General features: G+C 43.5%; 1 protein-coding gene across 11 annotated transcripts in view; it reads left to right on the top strand.

Annotated features, from left to right (window-relative positions):
• Positions 1 to 16,979, top strand: part of LOC126293165 (histone-lysine N-methyltransferase 2C-like) — a 386,337-nt gene that overhangs the window by 264,957 nt on the left and 104,401 nt on the right. For 8 of the 11 annotated variants that reach the window (XM_049986267.1, XM_049986260.1, XM_049986265.1 and 5 more), the window contains exons 57-58: positions 9,657 to 9,845; positions 16,030 to 16,323. In XM_049986267.1, coding sequence (XP_049842224.1) covers positions 9,657 to 9,845; positions 16,030 to 16,323 — 483 coding nt within the window. The remainder of the gene's footprint in view (positions 1 to 9,656; positions 9,846 to 16,029; positions 16,324 to 16,979) is intronic. The other 3 variants (XM_049986270.1, XM_049986269.1, XM_049986268.1) reach the window with 1 other exon arrangement.

Below are 16,979 nucleotides of genomic sequence, written 5' to 3'. Positions count from 1 at the left end.
TCAGTCGAGGCGGAAGTACAGAGGCAAAGAAGTTGTTGAAAGACAGGTGAGGTATGAGCGGCGGCAACTTGAAATTAGCGGAGGTTGAGGCCTGGCGGATATCGAGAAGAGAGGATATACTGAAGGGCGAAGGGCGAGTTCCCATCTCCGGAGTTCGGATAGGTTGGTGTTGGTGGGAAGTATCCAGATAACTCGGACGGTGTAACACTGTGCCAAGATGTGCTGGCCGTGCATCAAGGCATGTTTAGCCACAGGGTGATCCTCATTACCAACAAACACTGTCTGCCTGTGTCCATTCATGCGAATGGACAGTTTGTTGCTGGTCATTCCCACATAGAAAGCATCACAGTGCAGGCAGGTCAGTTGGTAAATCACGTGGGTGCTTTCACATCTGGCTCTCCCTTTGATCGTGTACACCTTCCGGGTTACAGGACTGGAGTAGGTGGTGGTGTGAGGGTGCATAGGACAGGTTTTACACCGGGGGCGGTTGCAAGGGTAGGAGCCAGAGGGTAGGGGAGGTGGTTTGGGGATTTCATAGGGATGAACCAAGAGGTTACGAAGGTTAGGTGGACGGCGGAAAGACACTCTTGGTGGAGTGGGGAGGATTTCATGAAGGATGGATCTCATTTCGGGGCAGGATTTTAGGAAGTCGTATCCCTGCTGGAGAGCCACATTCAAGGTCTGATCCAGTTCCCTCCGCAAACATGCCTTCACCCTAGCCAGATTACGCTCCCATATTTTATTTACTCAGGCTTGTCTGACATTTGGCATTACTCCCAAAGGCCTCACACTTAAAGTTCCCATCTCTGGCTGCAATCCTTCTTTCCATCAGTCCTTATACCAGTTCCAAACAGCACAATCCATAGCCCTCACCCGCCTAATCCTTCACCTACACATCGACTCGGCCAATGAACACACCCGTCAACTCCTATCCCAAATCAAAGTCCTCAATCTTTCCTCTCCCACATCCACACCGGCTGTACATAGCATCCTCCTACAGGCCAACCGCAAATTAGAACAACATGCCACCCTCCACCTCAAAAAACTATCCAATCTCCTGGTTTCCCACCTCTGGAAAGGCAACTCACTCACCCTCCACAACCTTTCCAACAAACCTCAACCTCCTCTCATTGCACACAGACCCAGTCTCTCCCATCTACTCAATCTCCCACTTCCAGCTCCACTCCCCCCAACACCTCAAAATTCTAGTCAACACAATCTGGAACCACAACACCCCAATTCAGTAGTTAACCTTTCCTCCAAACCCCTCTACCAATCCGAAACCTCTGTCCTATCCAAAGGCCTCACCTTCAGCCCCACTCCCAGGTTCAACCAAACTGCCCTTGTCAAGGATTTACTGTCCTACACTCGTAGTCTCTTCTGGAAATATCACTTTGCCACGAAGAAAAACAATCCTGATCCCACTCCTAATGATCCAACTCCCCAAGACACTATCCAAATTGAACCCTGCCTGCAACAGTTCCGTCCTCCATCACAGCGGGACCCACCTACTCTTCCTCAAAATCTCCCTCTCCAAACCTTCCAGGAATTTCTCACTTCCAGCCTTGCCTCTCAATCTTTCTTGAAAAACCTTAATCCTACTCCCAACATCACCACAGCCGAATCCCAGGCTATCCGTGATCTGAAAGCTGACCGATCCATCATCATTCTTCCGGCTGACAAGGGTTCCACGACCGTGGTACTTGATCGTCAGGAGTATGTGGCTGAGGGACTGCGTCAGCTTTCAGACAACTCTACATACAAAGTTTGCCGAGGTAATCCCATTCCTGATGTCCAGGCGGAGCTTCAAGGAATCCTCAGAACCTTAGGCCCCCTACAAAACCTTTCACCTGACTCCATCAAACTCCTCACCCCACCGACACCTCGCACTCCTACCTTCTACCTACTTCCTAAAATTCACAAACCCAAACATCCTGGCCGCCCCATTGTAGCTGGTTACCAAGCCCCCACAGAACGTATCTCTGCCTACGTAGATCAACACCTTCAACCCATTACATGCAGTCTCCCATCCTTCATCAAAGACACCAACCACTTTCTCGAACGCCTGGAATCCGTGCCCAGTCTGTTACCCCCGGAAACCATCCTTGTAACCATTGATGCCACTTCCCTATACACAAATATCCCGCACGTCCAGGGCCTCGCTGCACCGGAGCACTTCCTTTCACGCCGATCACCTGCCACCCTACCTAAAACCTCTTTCCTCGTCACCTTAGCCAGCTTCATCCTGACCCACAACTTCTTCACTTTTGAAGGCCAGACATACCAACAATTAAAGGGAACAGCCATGGGTACCAGGATGGCCCCCTCGTATGCCAACCTATTTATGGGTCGCTTAGAGGAAGCCTTCTTGGTTACCCAAGCCTGCCAACCCAAAGTTTGGTACAGATTTATTGATGACATCTTCATGATCTGGACTCACAGTGAAGAACAACTCCAGAATTTCCTCTCCAACCTCAACTCCTTTGGTTCCATCAGATTCACCTGGTCCTACTCCAAATCCCATGCCACTTTCCTAGACGTTGACCTCCATCTGTCCAATGGCCAGCTGCACACATCCGTCCACATCAAACCCACCAACAAGCAACAGTACCTCCATTATGACAGCTGCCACCCATTCCATATCAAACGGTCCCTTCCCTACAGCCTAGGCCTTCGTGGCAAACGAATCTGCTCCAGTCCTGAATCCCTCGACCATTACACCAACAACCTGGAAACAGCTTTCGCATCCCGCAACTACCCTCCCAACCTGGTACAGAAGCAGATAACCAGAGCCACTTCCTCATCCCCTCAAACCCAGAATCTCTCACAGAAGAACCCCAAAAGTGCCCCACTTGTAACAGAATACTTCCCGGGACTGGATCAGACCTTGAATGTGGCTCTCCAGCAGGGATACGACTTCCTAAAATCCTGCCCCGAAATGAGATCCATCCTTCATGAAATCCTCCCCACTCCACCAAGAGTGTCTTTCCGCCATCCACCTAACCTTCGTAACCTCTTGGTTCATCCCTATGAAATCCCCAAACCACCTCCCCTACCCTCTGGCTCCTACCCTTGCAACCGCCCCCGGTGTAAAACCTGTCCTATGCACCCTCCCACCACCACCTACTCCAGTCCTGTAACCCGGAAGGTGTACACGATCAAAGGGAGAGCCAGATGTGAAAGCACCCACGTGATTTACCAACTGACCTGCCTGCACTGTGATGCTTTCTATGTGGGAATGACCAGCAACAAACTGTCCATTCGCATGAATGGACACAGGCAGACAGTGTTTGTTGGTAATGAGGATCACCCTGTGGCTAAACATGCCTTGATGCACGGCCAGCACATCTTGGCACAGTGTTACACCGTCCGAGTTATCTGGATACTTCCCACCAACACCAATCTATCCGAACTCCGGAGATGGGAACTCGCCCTTCAGTATATCCTCTCTTCTCGATATCCGCCAGGCCTCAACCTCCGCTAATTTCAAGTTGCCGCCGCTCATACCTCACCTGTCTTTCAACAACTTCTTTGCCTCTGTACTTCCGCCTCGACTGACATCTCTGCCCTTACTCTTTGCCTTTAAATATGTCTGCTTGTGTCTGTGTATGTGCGGATGGATGTGTGTGTGTGTGTGTGTGTGTGTGTGTGCGAGTGTGCACCTGTCCTTTTTTTCCCCTGAGGGAGGTCTTTCCGCTCCCGGGATTGGGGTGACTCCTTGCCCTCTCCCTTAAAGCCCACATCCTTTCGTTTTTCCCTCTCCTTCCCTCTTTCCTGACGAGGCGGCTGCCGGTTGCGGGGGCTCGTAGTTCTGGGTGTGTGTGTGTTTGTGTGTTTTATTCATGTGCCTGTCTGCCGGCGCTTTCCCGCTTGGTGGGTCTTGGAATCTTTGTTTTTAATATATATATATATATATATATATATATATATATATATATATATATATATATATATATATATATATATATATATATAATGTAAATAAAATAGAAAGAAACTTCCACATGGGAAAAATATATTAGAAACAAGGATTCCGGGACTTGCCGGGCGGGGGGGGCGCCGGCGGACAGACACATGAACGGGTCACACACACAGAGTTATTGGCTTTCGCGACCGATGGTTGCTTCTTCAGGAGGGAGAGGGAGGGACGGGGGGATGTGGGTTTTGTGGGAGAGGGTGGGGAGTCGTTCCAGTCCCGGGAGCGGAGGGACTTCCCTTGGGGGAGGAGGAAGGACGGGTGTGCGCTCGCACACGCGCGCACGCGTGTCCATCCGCACATATAGACATATTAGGCCTTTAAATATGTCTGCTTGTGTCTGTGTATGTGCAGATGGATATGTGTGTGTGTGTGTGTGCGAGTGTACACCTGTCCTTTTTTTTCCCCTAAGGGAAGTCTTTCCGCTCCCGGGATTGGAATGACTCCTTACCCTCTCCCTTAAAACCCACATCCTTTCGTCTTTCCCTCTCCTTCCTGAAGAAGCAACCATCGGTTGCGAAAGCTAGTAATTCTGTGTGTGTGTTTGTGTGTTTTGTTCATGTGCCTGTCTGCCGGCGCTTTCCCGCTTGGTAAGTCTTGGAATCTTTGTTTTTAATATATTTTTCCCATGTGGAAGTTTCTTTCTATTTTATTAACTCTGTGTTTGTGTATTTTACTGTTTTGTCAGTGTTTGCCTGGTTCTGTGCTGTTTGCTGTATGTTGTGATACTTCATTTGAATAACTCCTTACATACCTTATGGGTCAAAATTAATTAATTAATTAATTTAGTTAAAATATTCTAAGTAATCACAGAGACCATTGTCTTATCCATAAAGTAATGTGTGTGGTGCCCTTAGCTTACTTCACTTGCCAAATAAAGCAGTTTTGCTGTCACTGAGATGTGGAAAGTTATACGACCACCACGTCTCTCACAAGAGATTAGTCATATTAAATGTTCTCGGTGCACTTGTCACATTAATTCTCTTTGCTAATCCAATCTTATGACAGGATCCACTGTTATCCTCATTAGTAAAATGACCAATTGCCATAAAGGTAACTGACTTGTACAGATGTAAATCATGTAGTGTTGTGTACTGTACAGGACATACTTCTGTACAGTCTCTAAATATCAGGTGCCTACTTCCGCCCATTGCAGAGTGAATCCTTTAGTCAAAGTTGTTGTCACAATACAACACAATAGCAACAAATGACACACCTCATCTTATATAAAGGAATATTGAGTAAATTGTACACATCTTACGCAGACACGGGATTAAAACTTTCTTTCAGCCGCCTACAAAAATCTGAGATACATCATGTATAGGACCAGTAAACCACCGATTCTTTAAAAAGTTGTACTGCCTTGTGTAGAACATCTTCGAACATCTTATTACTTTACAAATGAGTTAACATTTAATATTAAACTTCTGTGATGTAAGTGATAATAATAGTATAAATAAATAAATAATCTAGTGAAAAAGGGCTCAAAAAAGCATACCTTAAGAGCTATGAGGACTTGCTCACCTTTGCTGATGTGAAACACATCTCTTCTACTGAACAAGTGCTCATAGCTCTTAATGTATACATTTTAGAGCCCATATTTGCCGGACCCTTTTGCTCTGAACCATCATTCTTGTAATTTCTCTGATTATTGACCGTTTATCATGGGCACGCCGTGTGTAGATACTTTCAGCAAATATTGTCGGTAGTAAAAAATAATAAATGTCACCGTATCTGATGCCGAAGTTCGAGTGTGTGAACGGCGAGAATGTAATAAGTGATAAACCTCTTTCTTTTCATCATTTCGTGGCTGTTGCAAGCGAGAAAAGAATTTTGTAAATTTTGAAATTGTGTGTAAAGTTTGTCTAAGAATATACTGTGTGTATCTGTATACTTGTCAAGGACAAACACACTGTTTCTAAATGTAATAATTGTTGTAGTGTGTTAATTTTTAAACATAATATTACGTCTCTTAACGAGTAGACAGACAGGCCAACTCTCCCGTTCTTCGCGATCTCCCAACAGTGAAGACCAATCTCCCGATTTTCAGAGCAGTTTCAATACTTTCCTTACTACTTGAAAATCCTGCCCCTTCGATGTATCGGTGGAGGACAATGTATGGCTGCTACTCTTCTATGTTAACTTGGAAGATTCGTGCGATGGCTGTCGGGAGCAGCAGTAGCCATAGCTCGCGCTTCGTATCTACGAGGAAGTGAGGAACTTATCGTTGGCAGCGTTCGGAGGCAAATGAATATCTCTCAACCGGTGCCAATTCTCCTCCACTTCTGGTAACATCAGTGCAATCGTAAAATTATTGTGGACAAGGAGGAGTCGATAGTCGTTCCTAGCAAAGTGATTAGCACTGCTCTTTCTACAAGGAAGTGTTGCCAAGTTGGGGGATTTCCTCGTAAATTTAGGGGGAATTAAGCTGCCTGGGGGAAATTAGAGGGATAAATGTTTCGGAGGTTTACTAGCCGCCCCTCCACTCGACAAGACAGTGTGACAAATTATTCAGAGGAATTTGAAATGCAATATAGGGGGAAATTAAATAATGTTTGTCAAGATGCAAATTGTTTCAAGCAAATGTTCTTCAGCCATCAGGAGGACATCAATCAGCTCGATTGCCTTTGTTGTAGCTTTGCTTTTTACAAAGATGTGAACAGCGGTATGACTTTTTTAAATGGTACCTTGTACTTTTTTTTCAGTAATTCATTTCCTGTCCAAAAGACCTATTCAAAAGTGAACCATAGTGTACCATTCACTGAAACACAACATTATCAATTACATAAAACAACATTGACTATGAGCCTGGGATCACAAACGCGTCCACTAAATGGAGTTGTCAGAAAACAAATGAAAACCAAGTAAAAACATAACACAAAATTAACTTTGACTCTGCTGTACCATTGACATGGAGTAGAACATACAAAGGTTCTCAAAGTGGTGACCCTGGACACCGATACACTGGTGCAATCGTTGAAAGAAAGAATTATTTACTGCTTCCAGTGATGCCTGCTGAAGAGAATTACAAACAAGCACAGTGCATTCCTGCATGTCCTCTGAAGTTGTTGGGATATCGCGATAGACAACCTCTTTACTGCGTCCCCAAAGAAAAAAGTCCAGAGTGTTTAAATCAGGAGACCTAATAGGCCAAGTACCTGTTCCTCCTCGACCAATCCATCTGGCAAGATACCTTCGGTTCAGAACATGACACGCACGCATGGCATTATGTGCTGGACGTGCATCGTGTTGATACCAGATATGCATTCTGCTTCTTAGCGGCACTTCACCAGAAGAAGAGGAGGAATTCATCTTAGGAAGTTGGCATACGCTGTACCGTTGATGAAATAAGGACCAATAATTGTAGTTCCAAGCATCCCTCACCAGACATTAACTCTCCATTGACACTGATGTTTCACCTGTCTAAGCCATCATGGGTTGTCACTGGACCAGTAATTCGTGTTCCTTGTATTTACCTGTCCTTTGATTGAGAAGGAACATTCATTGGTAATTAGAAGATTGGAGAAGTAGTTCGGGTTGGTGAGGATTTGCTGCTGTGTCCACTGACAGAACTGTACATGATTCTGGAAATCATTCCCGTACAATTCTCAATGTAGGTGTACGTGGTAAGGATGGAACCGGTGACGTGTAACAATCCAATGTACACTGGTTTTAGGAATGCCAAACTCGTGTTCAAGCTGTCGTGTGCTCACATGTGGATTCATAGCAACAGAAGTGGGAACGGTAACTTCAGCAGCTTCACCTGTGGGAGTGTTACGATGATCGCGTTGTCGTGAGTCGAAACTTCCCGTTTCCCTAAACATCACAAGACGAGATAACATCAGTCGGGAAGATGGTTTATTGTCTGCCGCCTGCGTAGCATTTCGCCTACCTTCAACAATAACAATAAAAGAAGCTTTATGTTGATGCAGCTTAAAAAAAGACAGAGAGAGAGAGAGAGAGAGAGAGAGAGAGAGAGAGAGAGAGAGAGAGAGAGAGAGTATTGCGATTACTGTTGTGCTAACTTACATTCTCTTTGTTGGTGTTCATTCTACTCACACCACTCTTCAACTGACGATGGTTGACGGAATAACGGGTCTGCATTCTACTTATGTTTATATTTGGCCTATGTCAATGTCAGCACATGGATGTGTTCCATTACCCCGAGTACCTGCACGAAGTGCTTGGAGCGACAACGTCAACGTTGTGTTATTTAATTAATAACGTCGTGTTTCAGTGAATGGTACACTGTGACAAATTTCTGAATAGATCCTTAGGAGAGGAAAGGAATTAGCGAATAAAAGATACAGGGTGCTATTTTAAAAAGTCATAATGTTGTTCGTATCTTTGTAAAAAGCAAAGCTATGACGAAGGTAATCATGCTGATTGATGTCCCCCTGACGGCTAAAGAACATTTGCTTGAAACATTTTATAATTCGCATCTGGGCAAACAGTTACTTAGTGTGGTCAAAATAAATGGGACACCATGTGTATTGAAGATACATATTATGGCTGACGTTGTACGCAGTGAAAAACCATTAATACACAGTATGATATATTTAACTCTCAGTATATTCCTACAGTCTCCATTTGTCATGTCTATTTGTCAACTGATGTTAACATATCGCAGAAATATACTGACTGTTAATTATGTCATACTGTGTTAATGCTTTTTCACTGTGCACAGTGTCAGCCATACTACATTTCTTCTATACGTGATATGACGACTCGTTTATAAGACCAGAAATATGTTTTTGCGATGACGACATGTGACAGACAGGTCACATATATTTTAATGTTTCATCTTGCACTGGAGAATGGCTCACAAGCTGAATCATGATAATGTAAAATAAATGAACAGTTAACGACCAAATGACAGAAATTTCTTTCAGAAAGTTCTGTATGACTGTGGTCCCCCATGAAGGAAAGAGTATCATTTTTATTCCAGAATCGGTGAACCCAGCATTCCTTTGCAGTTGCTAAATGTGCATGGGGATTCGATATACTTTCTGATTCCCCCCCTCCCCCACCATATGCCACCCCCCCTCCCTGTTCATTTCGTCCCTGCCTCTGTCCGTCTACTCCAGCTTTCTCTCCGATCTTGAACTTTGTTTATTGTTATCGCAAATTCAGAATCCTTCACAGTATTTTAATCTAAGCTCATAAGCCCTGCTGCCATAGTTAGAACCTACGGTGAGGAAGAAAACAAAACCGCACAATTTCACCGCGGAGCACAATAAGACATTTTCTTTCTGGCATTTGGTTAACAGAAAACCTGTACATTATTGTTTAAAAATATATAGCCTAAGTCCGTATGGATGTTTATTAGAGTGTCCTGTAGAATTTTGATGTAAATTGGTCAAGAACTTTGGTAACAATGTTCCCCGTTTATGTATCCCATATATTTAGATGTTCTAAGGTGGCGCTCTGGTAGGTATATAAAAATACATGCACTGTGTCAAAAATTCCAAGCAATCGGTGAAGAACTGTCAGAGATTTAAGATTTTGTACAAAGGTCTTCATTTTTAGTTGTATAGTTGATTGTCTAATAGGTAGTGAAACACGACAGTAACCCCGACTCTCACTAGCGACGGTGTCTGTCGTAGAACACAGTCGCTTATCAAACTGTAACAGTAGTCGAGTGTTCATATGCCAGGACCGCCCTCTCTGTGTTGGGCAGTACCCGCCTGCAGTGACAGTGAAGACGGAGCCGGCGGATGTGGACCGGCTGGTGTCGCAGGTGCCGCATCTTCCCCACCAACACCCCCACCACCAGCCGCCCCCGCAGCCGCAGCAGCAGCTCCTCTACCAGCCGAAGGCGGAGCCCCACTCTGGACAACCGCCACCCAGCTGCAAGTACCATCCGGGGGTAAGGCGAGCGTGTCGCACTGCACGTCGAGAATGTGTGTAGTCGTATTCCTTAGGTAGAGTTTCGGTTTCTCGTGTCGATGAGAAAATAATGAACAGTTCTCAAAACCACAGCTTTTGTTACTAGTTAGTACTATTTGAAGACATTCTGCAAAGGGAAGAGGAGGTAGATGAAGGTGAAATCGGAGATAGGATATGCGAGAACAATTTGACACGGTACTGAAAGAGGGATTCTCTAGTAGCTAATACGTATGTGGTTATCACTGAACCGTCAGCTAAATAAGTCACAGTTGTAAAATACCAACGTGTATCATTTACAGAAGAATGGAAAAGTTTGTTTGTAGAGACCAATCCTGGAGATGAAGAGCTTGCTGACCTCGTCGATTGGTTTCTGAAGAAATATAGGAATGTGCAGGGCAAGTTAAACAAATGCAGACCTACATCTATATCAGTTGAAATCCTGAATAAAGTACGGAGAGTGAAAGATTATCTACAACTTTTACAGGAACTGGACTACAGTTGTAAGACTCAAAGGATGTGAAGAGGTAGCGATGGTTGAGAAGGGAGTGAGAAAGAGTTACAGGCTGTTCTCTATATTGTTCAATCTGTGTATTACACAAGCAGTGAAGGAAAGAAGGATAAATTTGTAATGGTTGTTGAAGTTCAGGGAGAAGAAGTAAAAACTTTGAGGTTTGCTGATAACATTGTAATTCTGTCAGAGGCAGCAGAGGTTGGATAATATCTTGAAAAGAAGATATAAGATGATCGACAACAAAAGTAAACAAGCGTGATGGATTGTAGTTAAATAAGGCGATGCTGAGGGAGTTAAATAAGGTGATGCTGTGAAAATTAGATCAGGAAGTGGAACGCTAAAAGTAGCAGATCAGTTTTGCTATTTGGGCAGCAAATGCAGATTGGTATATAAGTTTAAATGTTTTGGCACAATTTTTTTGAAAGTTTTTATCTGGTGTGTGGCCTCATATAGAAGTAAAAGGTGGACAATAAAAAGTACTGAGGAGAGGAGAATAGAAGCTTTAGAAATACTGTTTTACCAAAGAATGCTGAAGATTGGGTGGGTAGATTGAGTTTCTGATTTAGAGGTATTAAGTTGAATTGGGAAGGGAAGAGCTTTTTGTTACAATTTGACTAAAATAAAGATATCAGTTGATAATGGCACACCCGGAGGCATTAAGGAATTACAGTAGGTCTAGAGGGCAGTAGTTATGTCGAGATAAATTGCACAAGACAGCTTGCGGTCCACAATAACAACAACACCGTTAATACTGTTTGATCATAAAATACTGGGGGACTGATGTCTTCACATGTTCAAGAAATTCAAATTGAGGTGCCGGAGTGCTTAAGGAAAAAGTCATTAATTCTCACTTGTAAATGTTCAACAATCTGAGTTTCTTATTTGCGTAAGTATTGTCTCAGTTAATAGGATTGGTTCAGTGTAAACATATTAAAAATGAGAGAAATATTTACATTCTTTTTAATGGAAAATGGACACAGCTGAACATACTTGTTCCCACAAAAAGTGTTCCATTAAGAACGATGACAGAAACGCACGGGAATGATACTACAGAAATCAGGACAGTTCCAGTCTAAAAATTCACCTCAAACATATATCTGTGTTATGAAAGGGGGGGGGGGGGGGGGAAGCAAAGTTGAACTGTTCTGTAACTGCATCTTTTACGGTTGAAGTGATAGTGGGGATATTCTGTTTTATATAATTTTGCTCTCCTTAGCAAATTAACAATTGCTTAACTCAAATTCTCTGTAGGAAATGTGTGAGTGATGTATATTGTACTAGTACAAAGCTGGCAATTAAACTTGTAACACAGTGAAGACTGCATACAAAATTGCAACCTAGTGAAGACGGTGTAACAGGCATAAAAAAAGGCACGTGTCACGTACCTCGAGTGAGGAAGTGGGCCGGTACGTGGCAATAGAAGTACCCAGTGTGATGGCACCGGGTGCTGCTGGCTACACGACATGTTCACCTTCATTTGGCATAGCCAGTAATTTTTTTGGTGGCCGTTAAATTTTTAACGAGTACTGTGCTGTACCATCAAGGTCTCTGTGACGGTACCTTTCGAGAAGATAACTTAAGGCGACACGTCGCTCGTGCCGTCCCGATCTGCCTCGGTGCCAGAAGTGTTCGACAGTCGCCTCGACCGGAATGTTTTAAACGAGCCTCACTCTTCAAATAAATGTCCAGTCACGAGTAGCCGAGAGACTGGTGCTTCAGCACTTTGCAGCCACTCAGTGAGTGAACTCTAATGTAGAATGACACAGGGTGACGTGCACGCTATCCCACTGTACTCTTTACCCACAAAGAAGAAAATTTTGTTAAAAATTATATCATTCCGTGTTGGTGTGGTTGCAGAGCAACCTTCTATTGTTACTATTTAAAAAACAGTTGTAGGTTGCAGTGTTCTGAATTAACTCGAGAATGACTAATTTTGCACAGATAAGGCATCCTCAGGTTGTCTGAAAATATAAGGGGACGAAAACATTACAGTAAATGTGGTGTGGTCCTTTCTGGATTGTTGTAAAATCAAAATAAGTTTCAAAATACAATCGAATAAAATTATATACACAAACATAATGTAACATTGAAATATCAGAGATTTTCTGCCAAAAAGCATTTGTCAAGAAGGCAGACGCCGAATAAAATGGAGTAAAAGGCAACCTGAACGGAAACAAATATTAAACACCAACGAAGTACAAAATGCGTAGTACCTCGCGGAGGCACGACAGGCACAGCAGAGCAGAACGGGACCTCGCACACAGACTCTAAACGTAACTGTATGCTAAAACGGCCCCGGAGGCCCGTCTGTACGCATATAGTGTATACGTACGAATGACAGGAGGCTAGTAGTAATGACAGTTGCCACGTGGCACTGCCTTTTGAGTGTGCAGCGTAATAACAGTGGGCATAAAATTCAAATAGTAATGGATAAATGAAGAAATAAATAAAGAGTATATGGGAATATACACAATGCAGGTTGTCCTAGATCAAAAGCGTTGTGCAGAGGCACAGAAAACCCTTTTGCTCAAAAGCAGTGTGAAAGAATAAGAAATAAAATATGTAATAGCTAAAACATAACAATGCTAAAAAGATATAATACAACTGCATACACATGACAAGTGACCAAGATGCTGGTAATAAAAAGCTAAAACCAACAAATTGTTTAAAAATGGGAAACATAAAATCATGAGAGAACCTGGTTTTTGCCTGATATCTGGTTATTGAGTAACATATCTTTCGTACCGTGTGAACTTTAACAATTTCTTTCTCTTTGAGCGGATTGAGCCTCTGTCCTTTGGGAGCGTGGAGCAAAACCCCTAAGTTCCTATGTCCTTCTGAAACCTAGTTTTAAAAGCCCATCCCTTTGGGCCAATATAAGCTGCTTGACATTCATAGCAGGTGAGCATGTACATACCAGAGCAGCATATTTATCTTTATGGGGACACTCATTATGATTGTATTGATATTGGGTGTTGTTAGAGGTGGTATACACTGTTCTTATATTTTGACCACAAAAGAGTTTAGCTGTGGCATAGGACACATTCCTTAATATCCATTTTTCGGTTTCTCCTTCATTCTCTTCTCGTGCCTGATCCCGACGATTTTATTTCATTAATTTGTAATATTTTTTTTCTTTATCGGTTGCCTTTTAGTACATTTTATTCGATATCGTGCTTTCTTGACTTTGCTTTTGACAGAAAATTTCTGATTTTTTCAACACTAACTACATAATGTTCCTCTATATAATTTTACTCGATGAGTTATTCAAGCTTATTTCACTTATATGGCAGTCTGGAATAGGACCACACAGAATGTAATGTTATTGCCCTCATATTTTGAGGTAACCTGATGACACTCTGTCCAGGTGAAGTGTGTCATTCTCGAGTTAATGAAAAGCATTTTGCAAGCTGTGACTGTTTTTTTATAGTAGAATTTTGTAATTCGCTACACTTCTTGGTGTTACAGTCTAATGGACAACAGTGTATTTTTTACAGTAGAGCTCATTTTATGCCCACGGATGTTCAACTCTGAATGAATTTCTTGAAAGGTCAATAGCTTTTGAGTATGTTAGCAAGATTGGGTTTTACATTTCTTGGGACGTAGTCTGTTAGTGTTCCAATCACAGTCATTGGTAAGTAGTTGTGTAATATATGTACATGTAAATTTCACACTTTTCTTAAATTTTTCACAAGGGAGCAGCTTTGGACACGGTCAGCTGATTCAGATTATGTTTGGCAGGTCGTTTGTGTACTACGAAAATGGAGAATACGTGTCCCACCCTTGCCTGGAAAAGAAACGCTTACAACTATTGCTTAAGCACCTATACCACCATTTATCTACCTAACTCTTTTTCACAAATTCTTTTTGACGTGGTTCGTAAGTGACCTACCAAATGTGAGCCGAGTCGGTTTGCTGGGTCTGGGGCTTTCTCCATGTCAGTGGCAATGGCAGTTTGATGCAGTTATTGGTAAGTCTTTCTTCACATTTCCAGTTCCCCATCTGCCCTGATAATAAGGAATGTGAGCAGTCGTACTGTGTTAATTGTGTATATTTTCCAAATGTGTACTTAAAAATTGTGTTACATGCACATTGCCTGTTATCTTCATTTTTTTTAGCAGTGTCTTCTCATAATTTTAGTCTGAAGTGCATAAATGAAGAAAACTATAGAGTTTCTACAGCAAAAATTCTGCAAATACTGCACTCTAAAATACTTGTAATTACTGTAATAACATGAAAGCTGAATCCTTAAACAGATATAGGAAAAAATGTCAATAGTAGTAGTAGTGTTGCATATTTTTAGCGTATTTAAATTACTTCATAGACACACAATAACATCATGGAAATGATAAATTGGTACTAACTGCATAGCGGGGACACTGAGTCACATATATAAACAGTGAAAAAAGAAAGAAAGAAAAAACAGTTAAAATATTAATTTTCTGGACAAGTGCCTTTTTCCGAAATAGAAACTACACACAACTCACACATGTATGGGCACTGCCTCAGGGTGCTGGAGCTGGGAGACAATACCCACATTTGAGAGTTGTGTTTGTGTGAATGTGCGTTTGTGTGGTTTCTATTTCAGGGGAAAGACCTCGTTTGAAGGTTTTCACTATACATTCTTGCAATTCGAGACCACTTCTGTGTGGTGAGTAACGATGTCCATACTACTGTATTTATTCCATCCAGCAATTCCTCTGGCTTGACAGTCATACAGTTTACTTACAAGCTGAGCCACCATATAAAAACTCTAGGTTTTACAGTCAGTTACTATAGTGAGAGGTGCATAACGAGAACAACTGTGAATATTGAGCTAAGCACTGCTGATTCCGTTGAATGATTACAGCAGAGAAGAAGGAAACTGGAGGAGTGCCTCACCGACATCACACTCGAGTCTGCTGCTTTTCTTTCCTCATCTTTACTGTCTCAGTTTGTCTGCATTTTCTGTGTGATTCTTAATGATTGTGTCCACTGCCTTTTTCTATACATTGTTTGTACCGCATGTTATTTTCCTTAGGTTCCGTGTTTCCCCGATACACTAGTCGGAATCACCTCTGTCGACTTTATTCGAATACTTTATAATGGACAGTCATTTTTTACCTATCTCTCAGTCCCAGATTTCAATTAACGTTTCGTTTCCGTCACCACCTGTTTCTGTTGCTTTACTATTTGGTTTTTATGGGAGGGCACGTGTTATAGTGATTTTAATGTGTAGTGTCTACCCTCATTTACAATACGGGCCTAATACGGGTTACACTTTAATTTAGTACGGCTTTTTAATTATTATTCACCAGTAACGGAAGTTTTTTTAATTCCGTAGTGTCGAACTCTCACCTCGTAAAGCTATTCGACCGACGTACAGGTATATTTCCAGACTAGGTGCGCAATTCGTATTCTCACTTCTACATTCGTATCTGAAAAAGTACATACAGTGTCACGTCGGGAGATCAGGTCGAGCACACAGTTTCGAAGTAGCCGCACGTTCAGCCGGCGAGAGGAGCCAGTTTTCGACGTACTCTGCCTCGCAGAGGGACGGGAACGGGGTCCGCTCCCGAGGAGAGGCAGAGTATTTTCAGAGGTAGCTGCGGAACGGGCCCCCCGTCCCTCTCGTCTCTTTCGGACGGCGACAGCTACAGCGGGGTTGCCACAGGTGCGCCCCGCGGACGACTCGCAGAACGTGCTGCTGAAGCAGCTGCTGCAGAACGCGGGCTGCGCGACGGGCGGCGCGGCCGGAGGCGGCTGCGGCCGGGCGCCCCCCGCGGCTCCCCTCCCCCCGACCTCCGCCTCCGCGGTGACCGTGCCGTCCCTGGAGCAGCAGCTGGCGCGGCCGGTGCCTCCGACGCCCTCGGCCCTGCTGCCTCCTCTGCTGGACGAGCGGGCGCGGCCGCCCCCGCCCCCGCAGGCGCAGCAGCGGGCCGCGGCACAGGCGCCCCGGCGTCCCGACGTAGGCATCGCTCTGCTCTCCTGTCGCACGCACGGTGTACTCGGTCTGGTCAAAGTGTGCTTTCTTTGCTCTGCACTCCACTCGGTACTAACACTGTAGCTACCACTTCCAGGTCTGCTTATCCACCTGTTATTTTTCTCATTTCTTTTACGGTTCTCGATGTGTAGACAGTGTAGTAAAGCCACCTTCTTTTACGTACTTTCACTTTTATTTTTGGGTGTGATTGTCCTCATAAACATTATTTTTAATTTTTGTGTCAGACGTTTGCAGTCGGTTTAAAATTCTTCGAGCGAACGGAGAACAGATGAAATAGAATATCTAAATTAATGTAGTTTCTGGTAGGTGTATTCACTTTCTCGCGTCAGATTGTTCTCAGCTCGTTCGAGATGCCCGTTCTGACACGATCCTCTCAATATTGCACAAACAGTTCAGCTCGTACGAAAAAGGTTTTTGACTCTCTCCTTCCTTCCGTCAGTCGAGTAATGAGAATATACGGAAGTTACGAGTAAAATAGGAATATTGGGAATCCTGAAGTGACTACTCATCATACAGATAAGATATCGATCAGTAGGTGGCCGTATAAGTCAGAGTTCCAAAAGAAGCAGTCAGGAGTGTAGCAAAGTATCCTTCCTCACTCGGTGTGCTACCGTGAATCG

The sequence above is a fragment of the Schistocerca gregaria genome, chromosome 10 (assembly GCF_023897955.1).
Source record: "Schistocerca gregaria isolate iqSchGreg1 chromosome 10, iqSchGreg1.2, whole genome shotgun sequence".
Taxonomy (NCBI): domain Eukaryota; kingdom Metazoa; phylum Arthropoda; class Insecta; order Orthoptera; family Acrididae; genus Schistocerca; species Schistocerca gregaria.
The sequence above is the reverse complement of the archived record's forward strand: the minus strand, read 5'-3'. Positions and strand labels throughout refer to the sequence as shown.